At 39.1% G+C, this 16,188-nt stretch overlaps 1 protein-coding gene across 1 annotated transcript in view; it reads left to right on the top strand.

The window, feature by feature from the left end:
- The window catches only part of LOC134343377 (fibroblast growth factor 10-like), a 175,005-nt gene extending 165,308 nt beyond the window's left edge, over nucleotides 1-9,697 (top strand). The window contains exons 4-5 of the mRNA XM_063042079.1: nucleotides 1,056-1,159; nucleotides 8,189-9,697. Coding sequence (XP_062898149.1) covers nucleotides 1,056-1,159; nucleotides 8,189-8,407 — 323 coding nt within the window. The 3' untranslated portion in view covers nucleotides 8,408-9,697. The remainder of the gene's footprint in view (nucleotides 1-1,055; nucleotides 1,160-8,188) is intronic.
- Nucleotides 9,698-16,188: the final 6,491 nt, after the last annotated feature.

Genomic DNA, 16,188 nt, shown 5'->3' with positions numbered 1-16,188 from the left:
CTTGTAAGGAGATCAGGAAAATAATGAAAATGTGTTACTAGATGAAATTTATAGTTGTTTTTCATTAAATATACACTTTCATTGCTTTTTAGCTCTGCTTTTTTAAAACAAGGGAAACAGAGTGTATTTCACACAAGCAACATGTTATATTTTTCTAAATTTGTATGTATAATTTGATCGTCATCCTATTGGACCGTATAGTCATAAGACATTCCTGCTTCTCAAACAATGCAACAGATTGGCAGACATTTCTCTTTATCCAAGCGCTGAAAAACTAAATGATGAGGCCTCTCTCAGGTTGGAGGAGCAATATCTCATATTGTTTGGGTAGCTTCCAACCTGCGCCATGAACATTGATTTCTCCAACTTCTGGGAACTTCTCCTCCTCCCTCCCCCTTACCTCCTTTTCTATTTCCTATTCTGAATCCCCTCATATCCCTTCTCCTCCTTACCTGCACATCATCTCCCTCTGTTGTCCCTTCTCCTCCCCTTTCTCCTGTAGGCCACTCTCCTCTCCTATCAGGTTCCTTCTTCATCATCCCTTTATCTTTTCCACCTGTCATTTCCTAGCTTCTCACTTCATTCCACCCCCCCCACCCACCTACCTTCCCCATCATCTGGTTTCACCTGAAATGTTGACTGTTTATTCCCTTCCATAGATGCTGCCTGACCTGCTTCATTTTGTGTTTGTTACTCTGGATTTCTAGCATCTGCGGAATTTTTTCTGTTTAAAACTGAATATGTCTTTGTTTAGTATGCTGACTTGAAAGAAAACTTCTACATCTCTGGACATTTATTTAATCTGCTTCAGTATATTTTAAGCATTTTACTACTACGAATGAAATAATGCCAACCAAAATTGATTTCCAGGACATCCTGAACTGCCATTGTTATTTCTATGGAGCACTTATGCTTCAGGTGCAAAGTGATATTGTTACAGTTCTTTTTCAGATAATTTTCCATATTTGAATAAGTAATTAATAAACTACTTGCTCTGAAATATCGCTCCTCCACTGTAGTCAGTATGGTAACAAATCATTTGTGTTTTGTTTCAGGTATACTGAAAATTACTTCTGTGGAAGTTGGGGTTGTGGCTATTAAAGCAATTAACAGCAATTATTATTTGGCTATGGACAAGAAAGGAAAGATCTATGGCTCAGTAAGTATTCTTTAAAAGTATTTCAATTATAAAGTATTTAAGAGAGATTACTGTGATTAATGGCTTCATTATCCACAGATTATAATGAGGTCAATAATTCACTTAGTTTTTAAATAAGACAAAACCTAAATCACAGAACATATCAACTGTCAGATTACTGCTGGTTTGGTTGGATTGATTAGATTAGGTTTAATTGAACTAATTGCTTGAAAAATTACTGTGTTAACTTTAGCCCTCTTGTGGCTTCAGGGGTACTCTATGATCTAAACAAGCCTTTCCTCTGTTCAATGCATTGAATTTTTTTAAAAACTATTCAGTTTTTATTCCCTATTTATCCTGAAAATTCCAACTCAAACTCAGTTATAGATCCAGTGAGTGGGTGATCCCATCTGGAACAGCCTCTTTCTCCAAGTGGACACACTTCATATTTGACATTAGAACTTTTGAAATGCACCCCAAACTAATTGAATTTGCCTTCAGAACAACAGTTTGGAGTAGGAATCGTATTTGATTCACCCCCTCCTTCTAGGCTAGATGATAGAAAGTCAATTGTAGAGTGTAGAACAATTGAAGCAGAATGGTAGTTATCGTATTTCTTAATTTCAAAATAATGCAAAATTATAAACTAAATATGCAAGCAGAATAAAGATGACTAAAATAATACTTCAGTACTGTGGACGCTGCAGTTGTAACCAGAAGTATGTGTGTTTGATGAATTAAATTATCAAGTCAATTTTAACCACCATTATCGTGGGATTAGGTGTTGAGCTGTTACGTGCTCACTTACCTTGAGATGATTCTTTGCAAGAGATTTCATGCCCATTTGATATCTATCTAAGAACCACAGTACAGCCCAGGACCCTTTCAATATAATTCTACTCATACAGCAACACCAAAGCTATGAACAAATTTAACAACTGGCTCCATGTGCCCCCTTGCTTAGCCAGTTGTCAAAGCTATCAAAAACTTTGAAACTTTCTTAATGGAAAAACCTAAAACTATAAAACATTTTTCATACAGTAAAAAATATCTTTTCCCTTTTGAAATAAGCACTAAAACAATTAAAATGCTTAAGTAGATTCATTTATTGGAACATATGAATGACCCAGTACACACATTGTTCCCTTGCATCAGTTCCTTTCGATTGAAATAAAATGCTCTGATCCTGTGTTGGATCCAGCCTGGCTCAAGTTCAGAAGGAAAATTCCTTAGCACAAGGGCTGAGGAATTTATGTAGTTTGCAAAGTCACACCAAACACTCATCAAGAACTTAATTATTTCTGTATTGTCATGGTGTCTCAAACCTTCTGAAACTAATATGGAGAAATGCAAGGTTGTCCACATGAAAATTCTGGCATTTTGAAGAAAACCAGAGCCAATTTCTTTTGTCTGTAGGATGTGGCTGGGCTTGAGATTTTTTGCTTAAAACAACTAGAACTGTCAAACATGAGCAAAGTAATCCAGACTCTGTAAGTGTGAGCATTGTGAAAAGATTCAACAGGTCAGGCTACAACTTGTGAGAAAGAAAAACAGATTGATCTTTTCAGGTCTGTGCATTTCACGACCTGAAATTTTAACTCTGTTTCTCTCTCCACAGATATTGTCTGACTTGCTAAAAATTTTAAGCATTTTCTATTTTCATAATTAAAATTATGTGTGATTGAAAACACTTAAATCCATTAAAAAACTTAAGAAGTGGCAATTCAAAGAGGAGATCTAGAGAATTATATTTAAAAGGCTTTTCAAATCTATTTAACTTAAAGTGAGTCCTGGAGTCAGTAGTGCTAATTTACATTCTAGAGGACCGTGTGATCAAGTGATCACTCCAATTCATCAAATGTAATGTTACTTAAACCAAAATGTTTGTTCTTATTGGACCGCTGCTGAGCAACCTCAAAGGGGTTAGGGCAGAATACTGAGCTTCCAGTCCTGCCCCTCCTGCAACCAAGTCTCACTAATGTCTACAACGTCGTAATCCCAGGCATTGATCCATCTCCTGAGCTCATCCACCTTTCCTAAGATAGTCCTTGCATTGAAACATACGCAGCTCAGGACACTAGTCTCACCATGCTCAACTTTTTGACTCCTGACTTTGTCTGAAGTCTTACGAACATCTACCTCCACTAACTGTTCTGGCTCTCTGGTTCACATCCCCGTGCAACTCTACACCAAACCTTATAGATGATGAACGACAACGGACCCAGCACCAATCCTTACTGCACTCCACTAGTCACAGGCCTCCATTCTGAGAGGCAACCATCTACTACCACTTTCTGGTTTCTCCCACAAAGCCAATGTCTAATCCAATTTACTACCTCATCTTGAATGCCGGGAGATTGAACCTTCTTAACCAACCTCCCATGCGGGACCTTGTCAAAGGCCTTACTAAAGTCCATTTGAACAGCGTCCACTGCTTTGTCTTCATCAGCTTTCCTCGTAACTTCCTTGAAAAGCTCTATAAGATTGGTTAGACATGACCTATTATGCAGGCACATTTATCAGGGACACTGGAGGTCTCCCTACCTTCCCACATCCCACAAGAGGAGCAGTCTACTATCTATGTAATGGTTTTAACACTGTTAAAAAGCTACGATGAAAATAGTTTAATTATTACCTGTATATCTGAAATAAATGCCATGTATTTGTATTCATTCATGCAGCTCACTCTCCAAGTCTTGGCAATACATCTGTAATAGCTGAATTATTCTATCTAATACATGTACTCTGATTCCTATTCCCATTAAATGATTTGTCAGATCGTGACCCCAGTCACACTCTATTTAACATGATTAACCCTCCCTGTGGAGTAGAACTTGAAAGACCACCTCTGGCAATGAATTTGCGGTCAGAGAGCAATTTATCCGCAAGATAATTCTGAAGAAAATAATGTCATATGAGTCTTCAAGAGCCAAATTAATTTTATTTCATTTTCTTTTCATTTAACTTTATATCCTATGTTATTTTATTAATATTTTAATCCATTTTTATGAGCAAGAGTAGTCATCAAGAAATAATGTATTTCAACTTGACTTTTTAAGATGGTTAAAATGATCAAGCCATCCTAAAGTTAGTCATTGCTTTATGAGACATGTAAACATGATGTAATGCAAAGACATTTGCTTCTGTGCATATACTATTTGTTAGAGATGATTCACAGTGGGAAGCATTGCCAAAAATGAAAAGGAACAGGAGATAAAAATTAGCTTACACACATCAAAGTTGCTGGTGAACGCAGTAGGCCAGGCAGCATCTCTAGGAAGAGGTACAGTCAACCTTTCGGACTGAGACCCTTCGTCAGGACTTCGTTAGTCCTGACAAAGGGTCTCAGCCCGAAACATCGACTGTACCTCTTCCTAGAGATGCTGCCTGGCCTGCTGCGTTCACCAGCAACTTTGAAGTGTGTGGCTTGAATTTCCAGCATCTGCAGATTTCCTCGTGTTTGCGTATAAAAATTAGGTTATAGGGCCATGTTCAAACTTTGTCAAGTTTGAATGAGATGTTACAATGTTTCAGGACCTGGTAAGAAAACAAGAGGTGCATATATATCAACTGATGGATCCTGACTGAAAGAATGGAAAAACACAAGAAGTTAACTTGTATGTTATTAGTCAATGGAGAAAGAGAAACAAGTAATTTAGGATGGGAATTTCCCCACATATCTCCATCAAAAATCTCATCTCCATTCAATTTAGTAGATAGCCGGTAAAACTTCAGCAAGTCAAAGTAGGTAGAGTCTAATCACAGAGCATAAGATATGATTTCCTGATCCTCCGGCCCTAAATAATTTTACCTGAAATAAATCACATGAGCAATTATTTTGAGTGAAACCATCCATTTGCAAATCAGTCTGCACACTTCTAGTCAAGGTAATTGGTTTATTGTTGTCACTTGCCAAGATACAGTGAAGATCTTTTGTTTGTATTCCATCCAGATCATTCCATACATAAATACATCAGAGTAGTACAAAAGGAAAAAAACGAATACAGAATATTGTGTTATAGGTACAGAGAAAGTACAATACAGGTGGATAAATAGAGTAAAAGGGCCATGGTGAGTTACATTGAGAGATTAAAGGCTTATTTTTATTGTTTAGACCTCAATCCTGTCATCTTTCAAAAAATTATCTGCTGCTTCTTTAAACTCCAGTGTAGAGAATTCTGGAGGTTCATCACCCTCTGTGAAAAGAATTCCACTTGCACCTTAGATTTAACTATGTCCCATCATTTGACATTCTCCCACTAGAGGAAATATCTCGATCTCTATCCTCTCTTGCCCCAGCAGGATATTATATCTTTCAAAATCCCTCACTCCCATGAACTCCAAAGAATATCAATCTTAGTTCTTTTACTATGTCTGATAGAATAGCCCCCTTATCCAAAGAATTAGCCTTGTGTCAAGTCAAATCAAGTCAAGTTTACTGGCATATGTGAAAGTACGGTAAGCTACAGGTACAGTGAAAAATGTGCTTGTATCTCAGGCACATAGATTCAGACAAAACACAGAAACTAGTATATACTCAGTCGTCACTTTATTAGGTACACCTGTACACCTTGTTAATACAAATATCTAATCAGCCAATCATGTGTCAGCAACTCAATTCATAAAAGCACACAAACATGGTCAAGAGGTTGACTTGTTGTTCCAACCAAGCTTCAACATGAGGAAGAAATGTGATATATGTGGAATGATTGTTGGTGCTAGATGGGGTGGTTAGAGTATCTCAACCTGCTGATCTCCTGGAATTCTCATTTAAAACAGTCTGTAGAGTTTACCACGTATAGTGCAAGAAAGAAAACACATCCAGTGAGCAGCAGTTCAGTGGGTGAAAACACTTTATTAATGAGAGGGGTCCGAGGCAAATGTCCAGTCTGCTTCAAGCTGACAGGAAGATCACATTAATTCAAATAACCATGCATTGCAACAGTAGTGTGCAAAAGGGCATATTTGAATGCACAGCATGTTAAAACTTTAAATGCATGGGTTACAGCAGCAGAAAACCACAAACGTATACTCAGGGGCCATTTTACTAGGTGCCTCCTGTGACTAATAAAGTGGCCTCTGAGTGTAAATTATACAAGACATAAAAGGAAAAAAAGACTGTAGTAATTCTTCAGTGCAAAATTAAAACGAGACAAGTCCATGGTAATGCAAGAAGTAGCATATTGCGTTCTGCTGTAGAGGTAGGATTAGGGTTGTGTATGTCATTTCAAGAATCTGATGGTTGTCAGAAAGTAACTGTTCCTGTATCTTGTGGTATGGGACTTCTCTCTTCTGTACCTCCTGCCCAATGGTAGCAGCAAGAAGACAGGATAATATGGTTGGTGGGGTCCCTTGATGATCAAAACTCTCCAACTTAGCACTGTCATCAGCCTACCCACCATCAAGGACATATAAAGAAATATGCCAGAAACGGCCAGCTGTATCGTGAAGGATCCCACCCACCCTGCTCATGGACCGTTTGTCCCACTACCATCAGGAAGCTACGTAGCATCCATGCTAGGGTGAATAGGCACAAAAACAGTTACTTCCCCAATCAGGAAGGCTAATCAAGATCTCCACACCCCAACCACCACTACTTTATCATTTCCTGTGAGAGTCGACTTATGTACAGACTCTACCGTATCTAGTGCCATTTTATATACATAGTCAATCTGTAAGTTATCTAATGAGTTATATTTATTGTGGGTTTTTTTGTGCTTCATTGGACCTGGAGTGGCAATTACTACATTTCATTCCGTTTTGCACTTGTCTACTGAAAATCTTGAATCTTGAGGTAGCACTTCAGTGGAGATCAGAGTTCTGTCTGTGTTGGCTGCTGCTGCGTGGACTTGCTATCCCAGGCCATGATGTAACCAGTCCGGATACCTTGAAGAGAGCATTTTCACAAATTTGTTAGAGTCTGCCATAACAATCTCTTCAACATAGAACATAGAACAGTACAGCACAGTACAGGCCCTTGGCCCATGATGCTGTATTGATGCTTTAACATACTCTAAGTTCAATTTAACCCTTCCCTCCCATGTAGCCTTCTATTTTTTTTTCAATCAACCATATGACTAAGAGTTTCTTAAATGTCCCTAATGTATCTGCCCCATCACCATCCCTGACAGTGCATTCCATGTGCCTACCACTCTCTGTTAAAAAAACTACCTCTGACATCCTCTCCTACACTTCCCTCCAGACACCTTAAAGTTATGTCTCCTCATATTTGCCATTTATGCCCTGAGAAAACGTCTTTATCTGTGCCTCATCACCATCATTATGTGCCATGTCATATGACGTGGGCAATCATGATTGTTCTTGGCAAATTTTTCTACAGAAGTGATTTGCCATTGCCTTCTTCTGGGCAGTGTCTTTACAAGACAGGAGACCACAGCCATTATTAATATTCTTCAGAAATTGCCTGGGGTCAGTGGTCGCATAACCAGGACTCGTGATAGCACCAGTTGCTCATGTGACCATCCACCACCTGCTCCCATGGTTTCACGTGACCCTGATGAGGGGGCACCAAGCAGGTGTTACACCTTGCCCAAGGGTGATCTTCAGGCTAACGGTGGAAAGGAGCACCTTACATCTCCTTCGATAGCGACATATCTCCACCCTGCCACCTATGTCATCTTGTACACCTTCTAAAAATAATCTACATTCGATTTCTCCATTGACTTTATATCATTTCTTCAATAAGAGGACCAAATCTATGCACAGTACTCTGGGTGTAACCTTCTGTACTTCCCACAGCAGCAGTCTTTCTCCATTTAGATAGCAGATGGATAATGGTGTTTGAACAACCAAGCTGTAAAGTCAATTTATTACAATACCATGAACTTCTGAGACTTTTAATTGATACAGGTATATATTTATTTATCTGTAAATTGCTTTACTAACATTGATAAATATGATCCAGATCTTAATATGAAAAAGCATTCTGATGAATTGCAAATTCCTTATCACTAAAGCACAGATAATAAAGGAGTATAGTTTAATGTTGGAAGATTTATGTTTGCAATTGCTTGTTTTTTTGTTTTGCAGAAAGATTTTAACATTGACTGCAAGCTTAAAGAAAGGATAGAAGAGAACGGTTACAACACCTATGCTTCCATGAAATGGAAACACAATGAACAGCAAATGTTTGTGGCCTTGAATGGAAAAGGGGCTCCACGGAGAGGGCGCAAGACAAGACGGAAACACCCATCAGCCCATTTCCTGCCAATAGTGGTGAGGCAGGAAGTCTCTATAATATCAGACTAGAATCGGCGAAGATTTGCAGCCAGCACCACATTAACGAGTCCTGGTCTTAATTCAACACTGCATTTCTTTCCTTGCATCGCATGACTCTATTAAAGTGTTGAAGTCTTAATGAAGAACATTATTAGTGCTCAGGCAGTAAACTCACAGACATCTGCTTGTAAAACTTGCAACAAGCTTTTGATATTCAAATGATTGTTACTGGCACAAGGGGTTTCCATGCCAGTAAAGAATGAAGCAAATTGATGAGAACTTATTTCATTGGCAGCCAATGTCAAAATGCCTTGTGATGTAACCTGAGGCACAAGAGACAATGCAGTTGTACAATGTCGAATGATCTTCGTGAAAAGATGTTATTTATGGAGTCCTAACCCATATCAAAGACATATGCTCATCCAAGCATGATTATCCATTGAATGGTTGAACACGCATTTATCTGGAAGCACTTTGGATCAGATGTGAGAAGAGCTGTTTTTGTACTACAATTCAGTGCAACAGACAGGACCCAAAAAATACAGGAGATATTAATCTGCTCTAACAAAATGAGTCTTGATTTGCGCTTCAGTTTATCAATTCTAAGCTCAATGTGTAAACTGTTTCTTTACAAAGCCTGTAAAACTTCATGAAATATATTGTTGTAAGACTAAACTTGGTAATGAACCTTGATTGAAAATAATCTCTAGAAAACAAATACAGTACATTATAATTAAATTAGTATTAAGATTTGGGCACAATATATGAATCTTAAAATGTCCTCAACTGTTTTGTTCAAAACTAGATTCATTTTGATGGAGCAACCTAAAGAAAAATGCCAGTATACATCCATTTTTCATTGTAACACACTGAGTTGCATTAAGCTCCTATTGCAGTGTGAGTAGAAAAACACTAGTAGTTAAATTGTATTTTGTTCTAAATACTTTTAAAGATATTTCTATTAAGATTAATATTGATGCTGCATCTCTTCATACTTGGTTGTTGTAAAATAGTTTGTTTATTTTGTTGTTTGGGAATAGTATTTTTGGTATGAAGAAAAGTTTTTGGCAAGATGGACTGTAGATTTCTTCCCAAATTTAACCCCTTTATTGCTGGTATTTCATTATTATTTAACTTGTACCATTCCTGGCATTTCTGTCCAACACATTAGACATCTAAACCGTTACTTGATCACTAACTGTACAAAAGATGTTTTCTATGTTGCATAGCGAAAACCATTTGTCCACTTTACTGTTTTTTTTAAATAAAGCTGATTGTCTCCAACATATGGGTCAGTGTATCTAAGTTATGGACTCAGGGTCATGCAGTACAGTAGCAGACCCTTCAGCCTAACTCATTTCTGTCTGCCATTCCTCAGCTAGTCCCATTTGCCTGCATTTGGCCTACTTTCTCCCGAAATCTTTACTATCGCTGTAGCAATGCAAATGTAAATGTTATAATTTTACCTGCCTCTACCACTTGCTTTGACAGTTTGTTCAATATACTCACCCCTATGTTAAAACTTTTCCACTCATGTCCCTTCAAACCCTTTCTGTCTCACCTTAAAACTATGTCTTCTACTTTTAGACCAGATAAAAAGACTGTGAAAATCTATTGCATCTAACTTATTCGTGATTTTATAAACATTATAATGTCACCTCTCAGCCTTTTTCACTTCAAGGTAAATAATCACAGGCTATCTAACTTTTTCTTATAAATCAAGCCACCTACTCCGGCAATATCCTCGTGAGTTGTTTCTGCACCCTTTCAGTAGCTTAATCAGAATCAGGTTTATTATCACCAGCATGTGACGTGAAATTTGTTAACTTAGCAGCAGCAGTTCAATGTAATACATAATCTAGCAGAGAGAAAAAAAATAATAATAAATAAAATAAAAAATAATAATAATAATAAATAAACAAGTAAATCGATTACATATATTGAATAGATCTTTTAAAAAACATGCAAAAACAGAAATACTGTATATTTAAAAAAAAGTGAGTTAGTGTCCAAAGATTCAATGTCCATTTAGGTATCGGATGGCAGAGGGGAAGAAGCTGTTCCTGGATTGCTGAGTGTGTGCCTTCAGGCTTCTGTATCTCCTACCTGATGGTAACAATGAGAAAAGAGTATGCCCTGGGTGCTGGAGGTCCTTAATAATGGATGCTGCCTATCTGAGACACTGCTCCTTAAAGATGTCCTGGGTACTTAGTAGGCTAGTACCCAAGATGGAGCTGATTAGATTTACAAACTTCTGCAGCTTCTTTTGGTCCTATGCAGTAGTCCCTCCATACCAGACAGTGATGCAGCCTGTCAGAATGCTCTCCACGGTAAGACTACAGAAGTTTTTGAGTGTATTTGTTGACATGCCAAATCTCTTCAAACTCCTAATGAAGTATAGACACTGTCTTGCCTTCTTTATAACTGCATCGATATGTTGGGACCAGGTTAGATCCTCAGAGATCTTGACACTCAGGAGCTTGATCTATCCACTTCTGATCCCTCTATGAGGATTGGTATGTGTTCCTTCGTCTTACCCTTCCTGAAGTCCACAATCAGCTCTTTCGTCTTACTGACATAGAATATCAGGTTGCTGCTGCAGCACCACTCCACTAGTTGGCATATCTCACTCCTGCACGCCCTCTCATCACCACCTGAGATTCTACCAACAATGTTTGTATCATCAGCAAATGTATAGATGGTATTTGAGCTATGCCTTTATAGCAGGGCAACCAAGACAGCACACAGTGTTCCAAATGCATTCGTCCCCACATCACATACAGCTGTTATATGTCCCAGCTCTGGTACTTGTTTTCCGGTTAGATGACGGCAGGTATGCCAGATGCTTTCATCACTGCTGTCGACTTTTGTAACTCCAAATTCTAATCGCGAGGGAAGCACAGGAGCCGGGAAACTTATCTACTTTCTTTTTCTTTAGTGAGACGCGTGCAAATGACGTGGTGGCATAATGACGTATACCATTCATGTACTTCTACATATAACTCATAATGAATTATGTAAACAATTATATAAACAAAAAGTGCTTAATCAAACGATATTACTCAGATGTAACGGAAATGTTAAATACACTATTCTCCTACCTGCTTAGGTATAAGCTCCAAATCAATACAGAATGCATCTCAACTCAAATACATAATGTATTGCTCTCTACATAACACTACTACAATATACAGACATCCATAGCATGGTAAATTTTAAATTGTCACATTCAGGACAAAAGATTTAATCACTGTAGAGGATCTCTTACCCTTGTGGGATAACATTTTTTCGAACAAGGTGTGGGTCACACTGTTTGACAGGTGAGACTTGTGGCAGTGAAACAGGTTCTGGGTCTTCTCCGTGCTGGTTGTTGGAATTGACTCTGGAACTGCAGGAAGTGGCTCTGACAGCTCTGGACACCTTTCTTCTCTAACATTTGAATCTGCTCTCCTCAACTGATTGATGTGTCACCTCCAGATGACATTGGACACAATCTCCACTGTGTAAGAAAGTGGTCCAGTTCTGTCCTTAATTTTTCCAAGTACCCACTTTTGATCACCTGTGTAGTCCCTCGCCGGGACTGCTTGTCCAGGAGCGAAACATCGAACCTCCTTGTTTGAGGAGCCTTCAGTTTGTCTCAGCTGTTGTCCTGAATACTCCTCCTGAGATTAGGTTTGAGGAGATCCAACCGTGAGCACAAGGGACGAGTCAGGAACAGCATAGCTGGTGAACTGTTGGTTGTGGAGTGTGTTGCACTGCAAAATGCAAGAAGGAAATTGCCGAGCTTCTGATTCAGTGTTAGTGTGCTGTGTTTTGTTGACATTGTTCACAGTGCTTTCTTTAAACTCAGGACAAACCTTTCCACCAAGCCATTTGTAGCTAGGTAGTACAACGCAGACATAATATGTCTTATTCTATTCATTTTCAGGAATGACTGAAGCTATTCCACAGCAAACTGTGGTCCATTGTCACTGATTAAGTGTTCTGGAACACTATTTCTTGAGAAGGGGCGTCTCAACATACGAACAGTATGTGAGGCTGTAGCAGAGGCTATTGAGCACTTCTGGCCACTTTGTAGCTGGTAAAAATGGGCAAATTAGAATTTGTGCTGCACATTCCAGCTATTTTGGGTTATCATGTAGACCTGAGACAGTGTGGTGTCTTTTAGTTACCCATTGCATCATCTCTGCTATAAGAGATCTCCGCTATCTTCGCAAAACAAAGGAGCTGGTTGTGGACAATAGAAGGAATGGAGACAGGCTAACCCCTATTGACATCAGTGAATCCGGGGTTGAGAGGGTAAACAGCAGGTTCCTCGGCATACATATCACTGAGAATCTCACGTGGTCTGTACATACTGGCTGTGTGGTGAAAAAAGCACAGCATCACCTTTTTCACCTCAGACGGTTGAAAAAGTTTGGTATGGGCCCCAGTGACTGGCTGTATCACTGTCTGGTATGGGAACTGTACTCCCCTCAATTGCAGGACTCTGCAGAGAGTGGTATGGACAGCCCAGGACCCAAGTCACCCCAACTACAAACTGTTCCAGCTGCTACCATCCGGGAAACGGTACCGTAGCATAAAAGCCAGGACCAACAGGCTCCAGGCCAGCTTTATCTACCAGGCCACCAGACTGATTAATTCATGCTGATAGACTGTATTTCAGTGTTATATTAACTGTCCTGTTGCACATACTATTTATTATAAATTACTGTAAATTGCACATTGCACATTTAGACAGAGATGTAACGTAAAGACTTTTACTCCACGTGTATATGCATGATGTAAGTAATAAAGTCAATTCAATTCAACTCAATTCAGTTGTGCTGCTGCTGTTTGTGGAACACCCTTCTATTGATGGAAAATGGACATTCATGGTTGATGATCTGTAATGAGGGTAAATTAACTCCCATACAAGTACTGATTGAAACATTTTATACCCCAAACCAGACCCAAGGCCTCTCTGTCAATCTCTGTGTAGTTTTTCTCTGGAGTGGTAAACGAATATAATGTAAAGACTATGGGGTGTTTACTTCCTTCACTCAGAACATGTGACATGTCACAGGAAAGCTTCATCGGACAATGTAGATCATACGGTATGAAAAACATTTGCAGTTACCATTTCCTTTACCTTTTGGGAGCCACCTCACACTGCTTTATCCATTGCCATTTCTTCCCAACCGGTAGTAATGAGTTCTGGGGAGGAGCACTGTAGCCAAGCTTAGCAAGAACCTGTTATAGTAATCGACAAATCTTAAACTTAAAAAAGACCGCAACTGTGACACATTCATTATCCCTGGGGGAACCAGCACTGCTAGAATTTTCTCAGCGCACTTGCGTAATCCTTATGCTTCAGTAGTGTGACCACAGAAAGTGATGCTTGGTTTGAAGAATTCACACTTGAGCCCGTTATCTTCCAATCCCTTTAACACTGTCTAGGGATTTTGGAGACGCTCCTCATCATCCTCTCTGATAACAATGATGTCATCCAGGTAACACTGAGTGGCTGGGAAGTCTTGCATCTCCTTTCTGCTACAGTGCAGATGCAGATGCTATGCCAAAAATAAGCCTATTATAGCAATAAAGCCCTTTGTGAGTGTTTATGGTGAGAAACACTTTGGGCTCTTTTTCCATTTCCATCTGTAGGTAGGCCTCAGCAAGTCCACTTTGCTGAACTGTTCCCCTTTAGAAAGGTTTGCAAAGATATCCTCTATCCTGGACAGAGGATATTGATCTATTTTCAGTATAGGGTTGATAGTGACCTTGAAATCACTACATATCATCACAGACGCATCCTTCATGGCTATTGGGACCACTGGCATTGTCCATGGGTTCCACTTAAACTGGGGAAGAATTCCTTCAGCCTCCATGCAAATAAGCTCACTGACTACTTTATCAAGGATGGTATAAGGAACATATGTTAGTTTTCAGATTGTAAATCTCAAGCCTACCAAATCCTGTGTTACTCTCATCATTATCAGAGTTTTCATCAACAGCACGCAAATTTGTGTTTTTTTGAAACTGCAAATTTACTTTTTATCTTTTTCTCTTCCCTGTGCAGTTTTTTGTCTGCCCAACATGCTCTTTGTATGTGTCCTACTTCGTTGTATTTTCTGCAAGTTTCGCCTTTAAACCTGCATTGGTCTGATGTATGTGAGGCCCTGGAACAACAGCAAGACAATTTATTTGGCCATGCAGGTTTCTGTTTAGATGTGGCAATTTTGTTCACATTCACTTTCATTCCTGAGTGTAACTCAGTTGCATCTCTGACTGCTGTTTCCATTGATACAGCAATTTTAACTGTTCTTTTAACTGTGAGTTCTGCTTCAGTTAGGAGCCATTTTTGAAAGCTTTCTTGTAAAATTTTAGAAACTAAATGATCTCCCAGTGCATCATTAAGTTCCTCACTAAACTAAAAATGCTCAGACAATTTCTTCAATTCACGTAAGGTGAAATGGATTCTCCTTCCTTTTGATTCCACTTATGAAACCTAATGCACTCTCCAATCAATAATGTTTTCAGTTCTAATTGTTCTTGCAATACATTCACAATATCAGCAAAGTTTATTTTGGCTGGTTTGTTTTTCCACCAATTACACTCAGCCATACTAGCATTTGTTTCATATTGGCTATTCCATTTGCTTTAAAATACTGCTCAATTTGTTCAGTATAGATCATCCAGTTATCTGTTGAATGCGTCTATCTTTCTGATGATTTCTGCATTTTTTATTTATTATTATTATCACCTGATACACACTTTTTATGAACCCATGAATTTTATCCTTTTTAAAACTCAAATGTCTTTCTTTCCTCTTGATGAAAAGAAACGTGTGGTACTTTTACTTTTACTCGAACGTCTTGCTGCACTTCATCAGGTAGGTAGTTGTCTCAGGTTCATTTAAAAACTTATTCATCACCACAGTTATAATTTGTAACTCCAAAAATAAATCAAAATAAAAACACAGAAGCCAGGAAGCCTCTCTACTTTGTTTTACTTTCCTTTTCTTCAGTGAGGCGTGCACAGATGACGTGGCAGAGTAATGACATATACCATTCAAGTACCTTTACGTATAACATATGGAATTATGTAAACAAAGAATGTTTAATCAAGCAATGTATTTACAACATTACCCAAATTACACTGTAATATTCCCCACTCCTTCATCCTGGACCCTTCCCTCATCCGCAATTTCCATCGAGACAACCCGGACAAACCTGGTGGCTTGCCTGGACGCTCCTGTTGAGGGATGATACTGTCACAGTCCCGACCGTTAATTCCCCATTTTCTCCTAATTCCCTTTGATGATGGTACACCTGGTTTTCATCAAGACCTGCAGCATAAGAACCTGGCTTTGCACCTACAAGTTGCCAGATCGTTGGTTTTGCCAGTGTGGTAATTAACGCTTCCCGGCCGCTTAGGATTGTGTGTCCTAAGTTTTGCTTCAGTACCGAGATTTATCTGTGAAACTCAGTATCTCCGTGTCAAGATCAATTTTCTAAGTTCTGCTCCAGTTCCGAGGTTTACCTGTGAAACCCAGTCTCTCCGCATCAAGATAAATTCTGCCTGTCTCCTGCCTTCCTGCTCTCCCTCCTGTTTGCCGTTCAACGCTCATGCTCGTGTCTGCATCCTAAATGCCACTCCAAATTGATATCGTATTTGTGAAGTAGGTACCGTGCACAATCCTGATTTGATGGAGACAGCTGTGAGAAGCATGGAGGAACATCTGGAGAAACTTCTGAAATGCCCACTTTGCTGCTGCTGCTACCGTGCGATCAAGAATCTCCAGAGGGGAAGGCCCCAAATCCTCAGCT

Source organism: Mobula hypostoma, chromosome 3 (genome assembly GCF_963921235.1).
Source record: "Mobula hypostoma chromosome 3, sMobHyp1.1, whole genome shotgun sequence".
Lineage (NCBI taxonomy): Eukaryota > Metazoa > Chordata > Chondrichthyes > Myliobatiformes > Myliobatidae > Mobula > Mobula hypostoma.
Note: the sequence above shows the minus strand (reverse complement) of the source record. Positions and strands in the feature narration are given on the sequence as shown.